Below are 18,525 nucleotides of genomic sequence, written 5' to 3' on the forward strand. Positions count from 1 at the left end.
GATGCAAAACAAACTGCCATTTGGGTAGGGAGGAAAAAGAATAGACTCACGTGTTTTAAATGTTCCTCTTATGCGGGGGTGAATGGGGCAGAGGAACATAGGCGGGAAGAAAACCTACTTTTCACTTCTTGCTTTCTGGACCTCTGAGTTTATACAATGTGAGTTTATTTCAAACCTCCCAAAAATTAAAAAGAAAAATCTTCAGTATCACTTTTAACTTTTGCATAATTTCCCATCAAGTGGATATACCAATACTTTCTTAGCATTCTCTTAATGCTTTTAGAAATATTACTGTGATAAATATCTTTTACATAAATTTTTGTTAAAATTCCTCATAATGTAATGTTCATAGAAGCACTAATCACAATAGCCAAGACATGGAAACCTAAATGTCCAAAGATAGATGAATGGATAAAGATGTGGTACATATATACAATGGAATACTACTCAGCCATAAGTAAGAATGAAATAATGTCATTTTCAGCAATATGGATGCCACTAGAGATTATCATACTAACTGAAGTCAGAAAGAGAAAGACAAGTATGATATCATTTGTGAAATCTAAAATATGACACAAATGAGCTCATCTACAAAGCAGAAACAGACTCGTGGACATAGAGAACAGACTAGTTGTTGTCAAGGGGGAGAGGTTTGGGGAGGGATGGAGTGGGAGGTTGGGGTTAGCAGATTTAAGCTATTACACTGGAATGGATAAACTACAAAGTCCTACCGAATCCACAGAGAACTATATTCAATATCCTATGATAAACCATAATGGAAAAGATTTTAAAAAAAAGAATGTGTGTGTGTGTTGTATGTCTATATACATATAACTGATTCACTTTGCTGTACAGCAGAAATTTAGTTCAGTTCAGTCGCTCAGCCGTGTCTGACTCTTTGTGACCCCATGAACCGCAGCACGCCAGGCCTCCCTGTCCATCGCCAACTCCCAGAGTTTACCCAAATTCATGTCCATCAAGTCGGTGATGCCATCCAGCCATCTCATCTTCTGTCATCCCCTTCTCCTGCCCCCAATCCCTCCCAGCATCAGGGTCTTTTCCAATGAGTCAACTCTTTGAGGTGGCCAAAGTATTGAAGTTTCAGCTTCAGCATCAGTCCTTCTAACGAACACCCAGGACTGATCTCCTTGCAGTCCGAGGGACTCTCAAGAGTCTTCTCCAACACCAAAGTTCAAAAGCATCAATTCTTCGGTGCTCAGCTTTCTTCATAGTCCAACTCTCACATCCACACATGACCACTGGAAAAACCATAGCCTTGACTAGATGGACCTTTGTTGGCAAAGTAATGTCTCTGCTTTTTAATATGCTGTCTAGGTTGGTCATAACTTTCCTTCCAGGGAGTAAGCATCTCTTAATTTCATGGCTGCAGTCACCATCTGCAGTGATTTTGGAGCCCAAAGAAATAAAGTCTGATACTGCTTCCACTGTGTCACACAGTGTTACACACAGTGTTACATACAGCAGAAATTAACACAACATTGAAAATCAACTATACCTCAGAAAAGTTCCTCATAATGTAATCACAGGTTAAATAATATAAACATTTTTAAGGTTTTTGAAATAAAACTGTCATATTGTTTTCCAGAAGAGTTGTAGAGGAAAGGGAGGCTTCCCCAGAAGGAATTGGGATCTTTCCCTTGAAATGGGATAAATGGATGGTGAGTGGCAAAAATGACAATTGCCCACTAAAATCACCACTTTTCCTTTCACACTTTAAAAAATCAGTCTGCATTCCTCTTCCTCCTCTGCCAACTCACCTTAGTTGTTCTTTCCTGAAGTACTGCCTGCTTCTTTTCTCTGCTCTCCTCACAAAGTCACGTTTCCCCATCAGAATTAAGTCCCAAATGCCCCTGTGTGGCCGTGAAGACCTCCTCTACCCCGACCTTTCCCCCTTCACTCCCCGGCTTCCTCCCGTCCCCGCCCCAGGCCAGTCAGGCGTCTCTGGCAGCCCAACGGTGCTGCTCCTTTGCAGGCTGCCTTGGGTGCTGCTCTCTCTTCTCAAATTCTATCTCGGCACCACTTCCCCACCTTCTCCAGCCCTTATGTCTTCTCATTTCTTGAATTTCTAGAATGCGTCATCCTTATTACACTAACTAGCCCTTGATGAAATATGATTTATATCCATGTTTTTCCTGTAATTTCTGTTCCTCGTGGATAGCTTACCTCCCCAAGAAGACTGCAAAGCCCCTCAAGGTAAGGATGCTATTTTCTCATGCACTCTCATGGATTAGACAATGATAGTACCAGACAGGGAATTCAACAAGCTCTCCCTGATCATCAACAGCAGTCCTGGACTTCCTTGGTGACACGGAGGATAGGAATCCACCTGCCAATGCAGGGGACACAATCCTTAGTCAGGGAGGATTCCACATGCTATGGAGCAACTGAGCCTGTGCCCACAAATACTGAAGCCTGTGAGCCTAGAGCCCCTGCTCCACAAGAGAAACTACCTGTAGTGAGAAGCCCACTCTTGGCAATGAAGAGTAGCCCCCGCTTGCCATGACTAGAGAAAGCCTGCGCAAAGCAACAAGGACCCAGTGCAGCCAAAAATAAATTAAAAAAACAAAAACAGCAGTCAATACCAATTTTTACTTCAGTTCCGATAGCCTGATCCCTCCCTTCCAGAAGACAGGGGCAAACCTAGCCAAGGAGCTAAAGCCAGGATCTGAGAAGCAAGACCTGGCCAAGCAGGGAACGGCAATAAGCTGTGGTATTAGGTCGGTCAAGCCAATGTCAAAGGCAGAGAGGCTGGATTTCATCACTAAGATTAGAAGCTGAGTAGATTCAGGAGTGGAGCAGAGGGTCAGAACAGGACATGAATAGTATACAAAGGGAAGACGTCCAGGAGGAGGCTTCAGTGCCCGGGGGCTAGCTGTGTGCAACAATACAAGGGTGAGCGTGGTCTACCCTTTGCACTGTTGGGACACAAGGCAGACCACCCCCAAAATATCCTCAGCAGCATGATTTTTAATTAAAGTTACTTAAGAAATTGCAAATGCAAGAAGGACACTGTTAACACCTGTCTCCCTGAAATCAGGAAATAAACCTCCCATTTGAAAGGTCCCCTCTGTGTACCAGGAGATTGAAAGACATCGTTATCCCCGTAGACAGGAAATTGAGGGCCAAGAAGTTTGCATAAACAAAACTTGTTATGCTTCTTTTATTTACAACCCCAAATCCAAACTCTGTCTAGACTCACTTATTAAGCACCCATAGTCTAAGTTTGTGCTGACAATTCCTCTCAAATTTGTCTAAAAAGCAATTTACCTGCTTTAGCCACGTCTTATATCCCATTTCTGAGACCTCTATGTGCATGGATTAAAATTTGTTACTCCTCTCATTAATCTGTCTGGTGTCCATTTTATTAGTAGGCCAGTCAAACGGAGTGCGAGGGGGAAATTCCCCCTTCTCAACATCTTTTAAGTTTAGAATTTTCTTGAGTGAGGTAAGGAACTCAGACGTATTCCTGATTGAAGTAATTTAAAGATGGAAAAACTTTGATAGTCACTGTTACATAAGACAACCTACTGTATATAGGGCTTTTTTTGTTGTTGTTTTTCTTCAAAGCCACCTTTTAAGAAAGACAAACTGAAGAACAGAAGAGGACGACTTCCCCGGTGGCCCAGTGGTTCAGAATCCACCTGCCAATGCAGGGGACACGTATCGACCCCTAGTCCAGGAAGATCCCACATACAGTGGGGCAACTAAGCCCAACAGCCACAACTACTGAAGCCTGTCTGTGCTAGAACCTGTGCTATGCAACAAGGGGAGCCACAACCGAGAAGCCCAGGCGCTACAACTAGAGAGTAGCCCTTGCTTGCCGCAACTAGAGAAAGCCCACAGTGCAGCAATAAAGACCCAGTGTGGCCAAAAACAGGAAATTTATGATACTTTTATCCTGTAAGAACTCATATCCAGTATGTACATAATGTACATGTATGGTGTATGTGTGTAAAACTTGTAAAATCAAAAAGAAGAATAAAAAAACAAGACTTTCTAGGGCTGGGGCAGCAAATAAGCTAAATTTGAACAACAACAAAAATATCTATATATAATGTTGGATTATAATTCAAAGTACAAAATAATTACCATGAATTTATACTGACATAAGTAGGTAACTGAGTATATAACTTTTGTGCAGAAGAATTTCAAATATAACTGAATCACTTTGTTGCACACCTGAAACTAATACCAGTATTGTAAATCAACTGTAAGACAAAGGATGAGATGGTTGGATAGCATTACCGACTCAATGGATATGAGTTTGAGCAAACTCCAGGAGGTAAGTGAAGGACAGGGAAGCCTGGCGTGCTGCAGTCCATGGGGTCGCAGAGTCAGACACAACTGAGCAACTGGACAACATAAAACAAGGTTTCCTCTGGCCAAAAGCCAATTCATGCATGAACTCTTCCAGTTCTACCAGTAGGTATTTTATCTACCGCATTTGATGTATATTTCTGTGTAGGAACTGCACAGAATTTACAAAGTCAGTAAATGTCTTTTGTCCTCCCACCATAACTCTAAATGTTAAAAAACCTAAATGAAATGGTACTTCTGTCTCGCTCACTTTGCATGCTCTTTAATCTCACAGTTGATGCTCAATAAACTAAGTACTATTTAAAATATGCCTATCTTAATACTCCTATAATCATAATTATACCCTTGAAAGAGACATGAGAAGTCGTCACTTTATTATCAACAGATATTAAATCTGAAAGCCATAAAACCTCAAATTCCAAAGGTCAAGTACCTTCTAAGATGTTCACCACTCCTCTGTAAGCTGTACAAAATACATTCTAGAAAAAAAAAAAAAAAAAAAACCTTCTGACAGGCCATTTGCCTGCTACACAGGAAGGCCATTAGGCAAAGTATTCAGGCCTGCCTGATCAGAAGAGTCATGTGCCCGTGAGATAACCCATCACATTAGTTTGAGTGGTTTTAAAAAAACTGCACTTGAGTCTCAGAATTTGTTGCTCCTGGTTCATTGCTGCAATTTTTTTTTATGTATAACATAACCACATTTAACAATGTATTCCAAAAAAACCCAAAAAACAAAGTATTCCAATATCAAAGAGCAAAGTTCAACAATGCAAAACCACAATTATTTTTGTGCCAACCTAATATTTCAGTCACAAACAATGCATTATATATAAGCTATTCCTCTTTCAATATCACTGAGCCTACCCCATCTTATAACTAGAATACAGAACAGGTATTTGACAGCTGTAGTTTTCTTCCTATAAACGACAAATGGTTTCTGTTGGATCCTTCCCAAGAGATTTCAGCAAGCTATAAACAAAGCTTCTTAACTAGAAGGAGCTATAGCAAAGTACACTTCACATGGGAAGTTTCACATCGTCCTTCAGATTCCAGCATAGAATGACAGGTCTTCAGCAATCAGGAGATAAACAGCATCACTTCAAATTCCTTCCTAGCTCTCTGGTTTGTGAAAATATCAGGCTATTTGGGTAGTTTTAAAGGTTTCAGGTTACTGAAATGACCCTATCTTTGCTTAGTCTTCACATTAAGAACACACCTCCATGGCACCAGTATAAACTATTAAAAACACTTCAGAAGCTCATGTTTGTAAAAGGCACAGGAGTAAAACACAAAGTACATCTGGGAGCTGTTACATATCTAGCAGATGTGTGAAACTGGCTCCAGTTAAATTATGGCCTTTTTTGGGCTTTAGTTTAAACTGAGTTCAGAGGTGTTGGAACTTACAAATAGGTGATACTTGAATCACACAGGCAGAACTCTTCACTATGATGAACCATAGCTGTTCAGCGACCAAGTATACCTGAAAGATTGAAGGCAGGAAGAGGAGACAACAGATGAGATGGCCGGATGGCTTGCTCAATGGACATGAGTCTGAGCAAGCAATAGAATGAGCTGAACTTTAGGTCAATAAAATCAGGGAAAGGGCCGCAGCTCTTAATCCACATAATCAAAGACTTAAATGACTTTCCAAATTCATAGTTTATGAACAGAAACTGGTCTACATGAGCAAACTCACAAAAACTCTTTTCACATGGTACACTTGATGTGCCTCACTACCATCAGACAAATTAAACTCCAACTATTTAGGGACTTCCTTAGTGGTGCTGGTAGCTCAGACGGTAAAACATCTGCCTACAATGTGGGAGACCCGGGTTCGATCCCTGGGTCAGGAAGATCCCCTGGAGAAGGAAGTGGCAACCCACTCCAATATTCTTGCCTGGAAAATCCCATGGACTGAGGATCCTGGTAGGCACAGTCCATGGGTTGCAAAGAGTCAGATACGACTGAGCGACTTCACTTTCACTTTAGTGGTGCAATGGATCGGAATCCAACCGCCAATGCAAGGTACATGGGTTCAACCACTGGTCCACGGAAGAGTCCACGTGCAGCAGAGCTGGGCCCACGCTCTGCAGTCCACTCACCTGGAGCCTGTGCAAGAGGAGCCCATGCAGTTGCAACCAGAGAAGGCCCAAGCAAAGCAACAAAGACCCAATGCAGTCAAAATAATTTTTAAAAACTAGATCTTAAAATATTCTGCTTATACAAAGATTCTGAGAGGAAGTTAAAAATAAACATTTTGGCTTTCTTCAGCTATCATATAAGCAAAATTTCTCCTTATCCCAAATCATAATCTACTTTCTAATGATAAATATGGGTGTGTAATGTGTCCACATGCAAAATTCTTAACTACTAGGTGAAATCAATAGATCACACATATAAAGTCAGCTGCTTTTAGAGAGCAGAAAGTTGGGGGTAGACAAACAACAGATTGCCATTTTTTCATCAACAGCCCTGTCCTTGATTCTGTCTATGGTATCCAGTTTTTGTTTAGGTATTGCTGTGAAGGGTTTTGTTTTTTTTTTTTTTTGGTTGGGAGGGGGGTGGGGGGGAGGACAGTCTTTACCACTGGACCACCAGGGAAGTCCCATGTAAAGGTATTTTTTTATTTTTATTTTTTTTTTCTTTTTTTTAAAACTGGAGTGGGTAAGCCTTTCCCTTCTCTAGGGGAACTTCCCAACCCAGGGATCGAACCAGGGTCTCCGGCATCGCAGGCAGATTCTCCACCAGCTGAGCCACAAGGGAAGCCCAGGTATTTTTTTAGATGATTTGAAAAACCTAAGGTCTACTGTGGGAGAAGGAATTCTACCTCCAAATGGAACACTTCCCTAAGTCTCCAACCTGCCCACCTCCCCTTTCAAATTTGCCAACACCATAATCTCTGTGCACAACTACACTTGTGTTTCATTTCTCTAGAGAACTCTAATATGTGAACTAAGCTCTTAGGTGACACCAAATCTTCACAACTCGTAACAGAAAATATAGTTCTATGACTGTAAAAATTTCCTAAATAAGACCAAACATACTAACCATGAAAACTTGATCACTTCATAATTAAGAACTGTAGCATACAAAAGGTATTTTACAGCAAAGATATTGACATGTTCACAATTTTATTCATTCTGATACCTACTTTCACAATTTTTGTCCTAATCTTTCATTCTCCACTTAGCATTTTTTTTTCATTTCCTTGAAAACCTTAGTTACCCTATTCTTTTACTGATTACAGTACCTCTTAATGCAGATCAGTCTTCTGGGCAGAGAAGCCGGTCAGGTTTTTCACATTATCAAATATGAGCTTTGCCTCTTATGGCCAGTTAGTGAATTTCTCTTTAATCAATCAATCACAAAACACTCTGGAATTGTGCAAAGAACTCAGTCATAAATATTATGTAGGCCTGCTAACTTTAATAAATAAAAAAAGCTAAGAAACATATTTACCAATCCCTCAAAGTAAATCTCAGTTCTTTTTAAAGAATCAATCTATAGAAAACCACCAAGCAACATGGAACCTTTATTTTAATGTGATTACTGTACATCTGCAGTATTGGAGTAATCCTTTTACAAATGGAACTAGAAGAAACAATGACAAAACCAAACTGGCATTTGATGTGAATCCACAAGAGTTTAAGCTTCAAATCCAGCCAAGAAGTTTGTTACAATCTCTTTCAGCTTTGCATCTGACTCTTCTGAGATCTTTCCATCGGTCCTATTTGAAAACAAAAGCAGATCAGTTGTGACCTGGGCAAAAATTCAATGACTAACCTAGTTATAGAATTCAAAAGAATTTTAACAAGACTTTTTAAAGCTTACAAAAAAGGAGACATCAGTTGTGTTCGTACCTGATTTTGCCCAACAGGGCTTGATGTTGGCTGATGACGTGAGACAAGAAAGCATTCTCAAATTTTGTGATCTTGCTGGGCTCCAGCTTGTCAAGATACCCCCTGACACCCGCATAGATAACAGCCACTTGCTCTTCAATAGCCATGGGAGCTGAAAAGAAATAAGTTGCTCAACAAATGCATGCCACTGTTTCCAGAGTTAGAGAAACTTATTTTTTCCACAAATTATTAACATGTCTCCACAGATCACCAAATTTCACAAGCAGAAATCCCATATTAGTACTCCTTCCCACCTCCCTGGAGAAACAGTTTTTTCCTCTTATTGGTAGGCCTTGAAGTACAATCTTCACACTTATTCCATGAGCACTATACATCACCCAACAGGACTGTTTTGGGTGTAAGTAACTTGCTGAAATTTTACAGTAAGATAATACATTGTTTTGACTGCACCACATAGCTTGCGAGATCTTAGTTCCCCAACCAGAAATAGAACCCAGGCCCTTGGCAGTGAGAGCACAGAGGTCCTAACCACTGGACCACTAGGGAATTCCCAACACTAACATTCTTTATTAGTTACCCTTTATTAATTATTAGTTATCTATTAGTTATCCCTTGTGGCTCAGCTGGTAAAGAGTCCACCTGCAATACGGGAGACCTGGGTTCAAATCCCTGGGTTGGGAAGATCCCCTGGAGAAGGGAAAGGCTACCCATTCCAGTGTTGTGGCCTGGCGAATTCCATGGACTATGTAGTCCATGGGGTCGAAAACAGTTGGATATAACTGAGCGACCTTCACTTTCAACATTCTTTTAAATCTGCCAGATCCCACATGTATATAGCCAAGAAGGCAATAGTGGGGAGACATGGAATCTACTATGTCTTAATTTCCAAAAGAAAGATTTATTATACCCATCCTAGCATTTCCATTGATACAATGACTGTACTTTAATTAAAATGATATCAGTCACATTCAAAAGGCAACATCTTTAATCAAAGGTAATGGCACATACTACAGTTTGTAAGGAGCTATGTGATATCCCCAGGTCCTAACACAGAGTAGGAACTTGACCAAATGTACAACTCACAATACTGTCCTTGCTTCAGCAGCTCAGTCAAACGCACACCACGACTCAAGAGTTGTTGAGTGGCGGCATCAAGGTCAGAACCGAACTGGGCAAAAGCAGCAACCTCACGATACTGAGCCAACTCCAGTTTCATGGTACCTGCCACCTGAAACATAGAAATGGTTAACTCACACAATACAAAAATACTTACTTCAATGACAGACCACCATACAAATACGTTTTTATTTTTAATCTAGTGACAAAGTGATACAAATTACCTGTTTCATAGCCCTGGTTTGGGCAGCAGATCCGACACGGGACACAGACAAACCAACATTAATGGCAGGGCGAATACCTTTGTAGAACAATTCTGTTTCCAAGAAGATCTACAATGTAAGGAAAATACACAGGCATGTTAGCAAGCTTAAAGAAATCAATTATTTTCACAATTAAGTCACTATAGCAAAAACTGAAGCCCCAAAACTGAAGAATACTAAATGGCTTCTTATCCTAAAGAGCTCCTCAAATCTTTCACAACTCAAAATCATCCTGTACATTCCATTGCTGAGATGAGGAGATGTGAGATGCAAAAAAAAACAGGTACCGTATTTACATTAAAACTTAAACTGGTGAAGTGATGTGATCTCTCTAGGATTTGCTTCAAAATGACACACAAAAGAGAAATGAGGGGAAAAAGAAAGCAAGCATGAAGTATACTATCCCATCAATAGATAAACAGGTGGGATATGTGGGGTTTCATTATACTATTCTCTTTACAATTGAGGTTTTCCATAATGAAAAGTAAAAGGAATTTAACAAATTAGTTCAAAACTACCAGTCTCAATTACTGCCTTGAAATCACCCAAAGTTTTCACTTATTTAATCATAAAAATATTACCTGTCCATCAGTGATGGAAATGACATTTGTTGGAATGTAAGCAGACACATCACCAGCTTGTGTTTCGATGACTGGCAGAGCAGTCAAGGAGCCACCACCAAAAGCATCGTTCATTTTAGCTGCTCTCTCCAGGAGTCGGGAGTGGAGGTAGAACACATCACCGGGATAGGCCTCACGCCCCGGGGGTCGGCGCAGCAGCAGAGACATCTGGCGATAAGCAACCGCCTACAGTATAGAGAAGTGCTCACCTATTAGACAGGAGCTACATTTGTCAACTACCACGTACAAATGTGTAAATACATCTAAAAATACATTTCTTTTGACCTGTTTGGATAAGTCATCATAAATGATCAAAGCATGTTTGCCATTATCCCTAAAATATTCCCCCATTGAACATCCAGAGTAAGGAGCCAGGTACTGAAGTGGGGCAGCATCTGAAGCAGTAGCTGAAACCACAATGGTGTACTTCATGGCATCTGAGAAGAAAATAAACATCAAGTTTTACATGTTTACTAACATTGTGATTTTAAATTGGAGGTTACTACATTAAGCACTTTACTACTGTCATTACTATTAAGACTATCCAGTCTAATAGCTTCTACTTTAAAGAAACTAACAAAACCTTAAGTTTACTGCTGCTTTATACTACTGATATATTAGTTTTTTACTTATTACTTTTGTACTGACTTGTATTAGTAGAAATTTAAGTTCATTAGGGAGTAATTAAAATCAGACTTCATTATAAGCATAAGCTATTCTAAGATTTGCAGCATCCCAGATAACCACAATGAGAATGAAGTTCCTTAATACCTGCATCTGTAAGTCTCTTCACCAGCTGGGCAACAGTGGATCTCTTTTGACCAATAGCAACATAGATACAGTACAGCTTCTTCTTTTCATCAGTTCCATCATTGAATCGTTTCTGGTTAATGATTGTGTCAATAGCAATTGACGTTTTGCTGTAAGGAAAAATAAACATAAACCTTACTAAGTACTCCAAAGCATCCCCCAACTTAAATTCCACACAAGTCACTCTCCTATTACAGTCTACTCGCGCTGTATCGCCGAAGTGTTAACATCTACCATTCCAAGTCTAAAAGTAACCTTTCAATAGAGCCTGTTTTAGTTAGAACTTTTTTTTTTTTTTTTTAGTTAGAACTTTTAACAAGCCGTTAAGTCTTTACCCAGTCTGTCGGTCACCAATAATCAGCTCACGCTGACCACGACCAATCGGCACCAAGCTATCCACAGCCTTAATGCCAGTTTGCATTGGCTCCCGCACAGAGATTCGAGGAATGATCCCAGGGGCTTTCAAGCCAACTCGTCTTCGGGCCTTGGAACCAATTGGACCCTGTTGAACAATAAGAAATCCGAGAACAATCAATTTGGCTCTTTCTTTTGAAGCTACAACCAAATCCAATAAATGTTAAACCTACCTTTCCATCAATGGCATTACCAAGGGCATCGACTACACGACCCAGCAGCTCCTCACCGACTGGAACATCTACAATAGCCCCAGTTCTCTTCACAATATCTCCTTCCTTAATAAGTTTATCATTTCCAAACACGACAACACCAACATTGTCAGGCTCCAAGTTCAGAGACATACCCTATACAAAAGACGTAATTGAACATCCATGAAGCCTGAGTGGCATTTCTTCCCACATACCTACACTACATATGAAAATGAAAGGGGGAGCAATACCAACTTTTCAAATCTGGTTCACTTCTATTTTTCCACCAAACAATCTTCAGTTAACACTTGTCAAGTTACCTCAAATAATCAGAGTTTAAAATTATAAGCCAAACATGCACCTTACCACATCCTCTAAAAACTAAAATAAGCAAAGAAATCGAACTGCTTAAGCTTCTTCCACTGCATTTCCTTTGACTACGGTTTTTGAATGGGGTGACCAGGATGAAGTAAAGTGTCAAGGTCAACTAGGAAGACATCCTTGATTTCCATCTGTGAGAACTCATAAACAATCTTTTTTAAAGATTATCTAGTAAGAACCTATATCCATCAAGTGAGTAAAAAGTGAAATTAAAAGCTACCTAATCAAGAACAAATCTGTACAGTAGAACAGTGCTGGGTCATCTCATATTTCAAAATGGTTAAGATTTTAGGTCCCTAGCTCATACACTGGAGAAGGCAATGGCAACCCACTCCAGTACTCTTGCCTGGAATCTCACATGGACAGAGGAGCCTGGTAGGCTGCAGTCCATGGGGTTTCGAAGAGACACAAATGAGTGACTTCACTCTCACTTTTCACTTTCATGCATTGGAGAAGGAAACGGCAACTCATTCCAGTGTTCTTGCCTGGAAAATCCCAGGGACGGTGGAGCCTGGTGGGCTGCCGTCTATGGGATCACACCGAGTCAGACACGACTGAAGCGACTTAGCAGCAGGAGCAGCTCATACATAATCAATGCAAAAAGGCTAGTCCAGGAACTGAATCCGGTCAGTAAATAAAGCTCTCAAGAATTACAGAGTAAATATAGAGGAGTACCATGGAATACCATTGCAGGTACAAAATTTTTAGTCTAAATCTCTAATGTTCACCAGAGTAGCCACTAACATTATGTGGCTATTTAAAATTGCAATTAGTAATTGCCTTGTTACCCAAGTCAGAGAAACTTCAGTAGTTACCGTATCCATCATATCTATAAAATATTTCCATCATGGCAAAAGTTATTTAAGGCAGAATCAGTCTAGATTCCTAGATCTTTTAAAAGTTAAAAGAAAATGAAAATGAGTTCCTCTATTTCAGCCTAACCTTTCAAAGATACACACAACGATAGATGAAAGGGTAAATTTTTAGCCAAGGTCTGAGAGCTACCAATAAAACATTTGGCTCCATAATTAGTCTTTCACACCAACAAGCTCTTTTTCCATCCTGGACACCAGCAAGACCAAGATAATCTTTCCCCCATCTATGTGATTAGTGGATAATTTTACTGCCCCTGGTCCACCTGGATATCATATTCTGCTTCTGTCAGAGAACCCATGACTCCTACAACTTTGATTTCTCACCCTACTGTCCAACTACACTCAATCTAATAGAAAAAAGCACACTTCTATAATTAGTGCTTCTGATAACACCACTCCCTCACCTCTCAACAATAGGTCTATTCCTACAAGAAATACAAAGTGAATGACTTCCAACTTTCTACCAAAAATGAATTTAACTAATCAAATGCTTTTGTATAGAATGATCTTAACAGCTACAAACAGACTTGAACTTTTCACAATCTGGTTGAAGATTTACCCAATTTTGTATTTTGGTGCTAATGGTTACAACTTATGCGTACATCAGTCCAGAGGGTAAAAGCTTGGTTAACAAAAAAATTTATTCTTTTCACAATCTATAGTAATGACAAACACAAAATCACTGAAGCAGATTCGGATTCTAAGTTTAAAAAAAAAAATATGTGAAACAATCTCTGAATTACTAAATTAATAACTAAGGAAACACCAATGCTAAAACTATAAAATCTCATTTTACAATTTACCTTTAAACCTGAAGAAAACTCTACCATTTCTTCTGCTTGAACATTTCTTAGCCCATGTACCCGGGCAATACCATCACCAATACTTAAAACACGCCCAGTCTCTTCAAGGTCAACAGAGGTATCAGCTCCAAGAATACGCTCTTCAAGGATAGAGGACACCTCAGCAGTGCCTATTAAGAGAGGACAATTCCATTACAATAAACAGCCTAGTCCAAAGATTTTTTCCAAACTCATTTCCTCAACAACATATAAACTATAGCTGTGATCATAATAATTAAATTGTATTCTAAAATTAATATTCTTTAAAAAAAAGCTTGATACCTACCACTATGAAAATGAATCCAAGTGATTGAGAGAAAACTTCACAAGACAAACATAAACCAGGTAAAAGAAGAAATGAAGTCGCTCAGTCGTTTCCCACTCTTTGTGACCCCGTGGACTGTAGCCTACCAGGCTCCTCCATCCGTGGGATTCTCCAGGCAAGAATACTGGAGTGGGCTGCCATTTCCTTCTCCAGGGGATCTCCCCGACCCAGGGATCGAACCCAGGTCTCCCGCACTGCAGGCCAATGCTTTACCCTCTGAGCCACCAGGGAAGCCCATGTAAGGAGCTAATCAAATTAAGCAATATCCCTAAAATAAGTATTTTCTATCTCCTAATTCTTTGGTTTAATCTCTTAAGAAATCTGAAACTTGAATTTTTGCGTAAATTCTATAAAAACTGTATCTTAAAAAGCAACTGCTTAGAATTCCCTGGCAGTCCACTGGCCAGGACTCCGTGCTTTCACTGCCAAAGGCCCAGGCTCTATCCCTGTTGGAGGAAGTAAAATCCCACAAGTCACTCAGCCAAAAAATAAAAATAAAAAAACCCCAAATGTTTAACAAAATAAAAGTACTGATATCCGTCGTATTTTGAAAGTTCATTTATGTCACTTCACTTTGACAAAAAAGGGTAATTTCTTCTTCACACTTTAATCATATCAGCCAAGGAAAAATTTCATCAGAATGCCCACTTTCAAATAGTGATGAAAACTTGTACTTCTCCCTTTCAAGGGAAGCATGTACCATATTCCTCATTTTGGCATACAGATGATACCTAACTGTATTTCAAAAGACCTAATGCACATCTCAAAAGAAATTTCCCAACCTACAGAATCTTAAGTTTACCTACTCTTTTCTCTGTTGCATTTAAAATGTGCAAATTCAGACTGCCAGGAATAGGTTACCAGTTCCTGTTTTTGAAACACATAAATATAAAAATTACTTGTCTTTTCTCAATGTCTATTAGGAAAAGGTTCACAGGTCAGAAAGAAGCCTACCACCTGACATATACTGATATGGAACAAAAAGTATTCATTATGACAAAAAGAAAGAACCTGTGCTCCCATCAAGAGAAATAAATAATTGTAGTTCATTTCACTAGAAGGGAACTTACCAAGATAGAGCTAAATGGCATATTATGGGTTAAGAATCTAAAATTCCACAGTAACTAAAATTGAGACAAAAAAATTCACTAATGGAAAAAATCCAAAAACTATTCCCAGCAGGTATTTAACCTACATAACATTTTTCATTTAGTAACAAGGTAGTAAGTGTGGTCCAGACACGAAATAATGACTTACCAGTCTTCTGAAGACGAGAGTTAGAGGCATGCAGGTTCCTTGCAGCAATGAAGGATGATCCCAAAGCATTTTTGGAGACCTAGTGCAAGAAATTTTCTTTAGAAATCTGATTTTTAAAAAAAAGCCTTTATAAAACTAGCAAGTTTAAACAAATGCAGGCTTGGTATGATCAAATTATCAGCACACAAATATTAATCACGTGAGAAAGCATTTATTCATATACGTGAAAATGTATTAATGCAGTTCCTGGTACACTGTAAGTACACTTAAAAAAAAAGCATATTTTAAAAAGCAACTGCTAACAAAGTATCTTTCCTTTTAAAAGCACCAGATAAATATTATTTTGATTTCAAATGTATTTCAATTGAGTTGTGGAAATCCTCAATTTTATAAACTGCTTCCTAAAAGGGGCAAATCTCAATAGATTTTCTATTCTAATCTTTAAAAAAGCCTCTAAATGTAGAGTTTGGTTAGAAACTAAGAGATACAGCAATATGAACTTTGTTTAAAAAAAAAAAAAAACTGCCTTCAACAAATCCTGCAGGAATCCGGACCCCGCTTCTATAACTGCGGTTGGTCAAGGCATATTCTGAAGACATTCCCTTCTACAGGACTAGGATGAATGTCCTTGAGTACTTTTTGTTGTTGTTGTTGTTGTTAACAGAAATCCAAGATGTTATCAGCGGTAGTGTTAGGGCAGTAAATGGCCAACGTATTTATTTGGCCTTCCAAAATGAGATAACTCTGAAGATGAAAACACAAATGTCAAATCGTTTACATAACCTTTAGGGGTTATGTCCTTAACTTCAAGGGATTTAAGTAATGAAGGGCATTGACCTTCACAAGAATCTCCCAACCTATGTTCTATTTTACCTGAGTTTTCAATCACTAACATTCCTCAAGAATGAAATTTTAAAACAAGTCAAAGCACCACCAACCAAAGTCTGCCAGTCTGAGACAATCTGGAAGCCAGCTCCTCCGCTGTCAGGGTGGCGCCCGCCCTGAAACGCATATTTGCACCTGTACGGTGTTTTCACGATCGTTTCACTATTCGGCACTAAGAGATCGCACATTGAAGCATTCAGAAAGGCACCTTCATTTATTGCTTTTCTCTGAACCGACCTCTGGAGGAGGTGAAATGCCGGGGCCTGCTGACCTTCACGCAATGCTCTCTACCTTGCTTCAACCTGGGCTGACAGTGCTCTGACCTTCAGTGAGGAAGTCCCGGGGAGTCGTGGGGCCCGGGCTCCCCGATTTGGAGCAGGCCTCGGGAAACTAGCGCCCCAGCCCTGACCTTCATCCAAGGCCCTCTCCGGCCTCTCGGACGAAGACTGGAATCGTCCCGAGGCGCCATCTCCAGACAGCACGAAGGTCACTGTCTCCCCTGCAGCACCCTGCACCCTCCCGCACCGGGCAAGCAAAAGAGCCCTTCGCCGACAGCCCAGGCCAGGCCGAGCGGCCAGCGGGGCAAGATGGCGCCGCCCGCCACAGCCCCTCACCCTCCGCACAGAAAGAGCCCGAGCCCGTGCAATCGCCACCCGCCGCTGTCTGGACCCTCCCTCCAGCCAGCCTCCGGTGCTCACCAGCCCCGCTCGCCGAGGGAGGGCGCGGGCCACGGCCGCGGCGACGCGCACGGACAGCATCTTTGCAGCTCCTCCTCAGGTGCTCCCTCCGCAGCCGCAGCCTCGAGACTGACTGGGACAAAATGGCCGAGCTGCGGAGAAGGTCAAAGCAGTCAGCCCACGTGACCCGGATGTACCGCCCCTCGCTTTCACCCCCGGACGCGAATCTGCCGGGGCGGGGGTGGGGGGGTTAATTATTTTCTTCCTTTAAGTATCATTTTTAGATTTTCAACCTCCAGATGACTGATTAGACGTTCGCCAGCTTCGACCCAGGCACTGGTTACATACTTGCTTTGATCTTTCTCATCGACCTTGTGGTTGCCCTGGGCGACCACACGGTTATAGCGGAACTGGCTGAGAAGCAGTTTCCAGGCCGCATCCTGGTAGAAAAACGGTGCTGCCGTCACCTTGTCCTGGGGCGCAGCTGGCTAGCTTGACCATCAGGGGACTTGACTGTGTCGGGTCCCGAAGATACAGCTATTAAACCTTTGTGATGTGGGTGCAATAGTTACTCCTCTTGAGCGTGTAGGCAGCAGAGCATTTCCTGCTGTGCGAATTAACGCGGATTAATCTGCAGATCGCTAGCCACACCCCCAGAGACTCTGAGTCAAAAACTGGGGGCAAGCTGAACGTTTGAGAAGCACTGAAACTGAAGAATCGTAGTTCTTTTAGATTCGATCTGAAAGAATCATGTCTGCCAATTAAGGCAATGTTTAACATTAAAATGTTTAACAAAAAAATAAAAAAATAAAATGTTTAACAAGCAAAAATTCGAATAGAGTGGTTGCTAATCCTGGGAAGAATGGTCCAGAATCACTCCAGAGTGAGCTAGGGCTCAATTTTTTCTTTAAAAGTAGCTATTTTCATGACAGTGTAGACATTACTTTGTCATGATGAAAATAACTTTCTATATCAACCGAATGAAATCAGGGCAGGACTTTTGTTCCCCCCAAGGAGATTGTGTGTGTGTGAGAGAGAGAGAGAGAGAGAGAGAGAGAAAGAGAGAAAGACTGAGATAATTGTGAAATGTGCAGACTTTGGGTTGGGAAGGAAATTGTTAGGTATTTTGTGATGTTTGTTCAGTCCTATCGGACTGCAATCCCATGGCCTGTATCCCACCAGGCTCCTCTGTCCGTGGAATTTTCCCAAGCAAAGATACTGGAATGGGTTGTCATTTCCTCCTCCAGGGTATCTTCCCGACCCTGCAATCTTCCCGACCCAGGGATCTTCCCAACCCAGGGATCAAACCCCGTGTCTTTTGCGTCTCCTGCATTGGCAGGTGGTTGTTTTTTTTTTTTTTTTTTTTTTACCACAGTGCCATTTTATGACATTTTATGATAGTGGAGAGTATTTACATTAACTTCTCTTGTAACTCTTTTGAGAAGGATCTTTTTAGTTTCATTCACCATATTCTGGCTTATACCCCAAATCTTAATTTGGGTTGGGCGTATGAATATCTGGGTTAAAAACAGTCATGTCCTAAAACAGTTTGCAAATATATGATCACCCATCCCTTTATCCAATATCCTACTTCCTTTTCAAGGTAAGTCTTGTGTAAATATGACAGTCCTTCCTGGGAATTAGGGGTAGGAATAGGTAAAATTTGGG

At 40.7% G+C, this 18,525-nt stretch overlaps 1 protein-coding gene and 1 long non-coding RNA gene across 5 annotated transcripts; one reads left to right on the forward strand and one right to left on the reverse strand.

Annotated features, from left to right (window-relative positions):
* Positions 1 to 6,737: 6,737 nt before the first annotated feature.
* On the forward strand, positions 6,738 to 8,010 carry LOC122684721. The gene is made up of 2 exons (XR_006338145.1): positions 6,738 to 6,956; positions 7,112 to 8,010. It is a non-coding gene; the product is annotated as an uncharacterized LOC122684721 (long non-coding RNA).
* ATP5F1A (ATP synthase F1 subunit alpha) lies at positions 7,860 to 17,342 on the reverse strand. 4 transcript variants are annotated; one of them, XM_043888977.1, is made up of 13 exons: positions 17,325 to 17,342; positions 16,879 to 17,009; positions 15,296 to 15,374; positions 13,675 to 13,844; positions 11,598 to 11,771; positions 11,346 to 11,512; positions 10,972 to 11,120; positions 10,486 to 10,637; positions 10,162 to 10,386; positions 9,542 to 9,649; positions 9,285 to 9,429; positions 8,202 to 8,352; positions 7,860 to 8,068 (listed from the first exon to the last, which is right to left on the reverse strand). In XM_043888977.1, the coding sequence occupies exons 2-13, from the start codon at positions 16,936 to 16,938 to the stop codon at positions 7,987 to 7,989; spliced, it is 1,662 nt and encodes a 553-aa protein (XP_043744912.1). In that variant the 5' UTR covers positions 16,939 to 17,009; positions 17,325 to 17,342; the 3' UTR covers positions 7,860 to 7,986. The 4 variants fall into 4 exon arrangements, with proteins under 4 accessions (XP_043744912.1, XP_043744913.1, XP_043744915.1 ...); XM_043888978.1 differs by lacking the exon at positions 17,325 to 17,342 and adding an exon at positions 17,206 to 17,223; XM_043888980.1 differs by lacking the exon at positions 17,325 to 17,342 and adding an exon at positions 17,151 to 17,168.
* Between the last annotated feature and the right edge of the window lie 1,183 nt (positions 17,343 to 18,525).

The sequence above is a fragment of the Cervus elaphus genome, chromosome 27 (assembly GCF_910594005.1).
Source record: "Cervus elaphus chromosome 27, mCerEla1.1, whole genome shotgun sequence".
NCBI classification, from domain to species: domain Eukaryota; kingdom Metazoa; phylum Chordata; class Mammalia; order Artiodactyla; family Cervidae; genus Cervus; species Cervus elaphus.

Bases quoted from the DNA above. Each gene is read 5' to 3' on its own strand.
- ATP5F1A (XM_043888977.1), bottom strand. From the start codon at position 16,938: ATGCTGTCCGTGCGCGTCGCCGCGGCCGTGGCCCGCGCCCTCCCTCGG. The intron at 13,845-15,295 runs GTAAGTCATTAT...CTCTCTTAATAG, and splicing joins CTCTCGTCTTCAGAAGACTG to GCACTGCTGAGGTGTCCTCT. The intron at 9,650-10,161 runs GTAATATTTTTA...CTTACATTGTAG, and splicing joins TTTCCATCACTGATGGACAG to ATCTTCTTGGAAACAGAATT.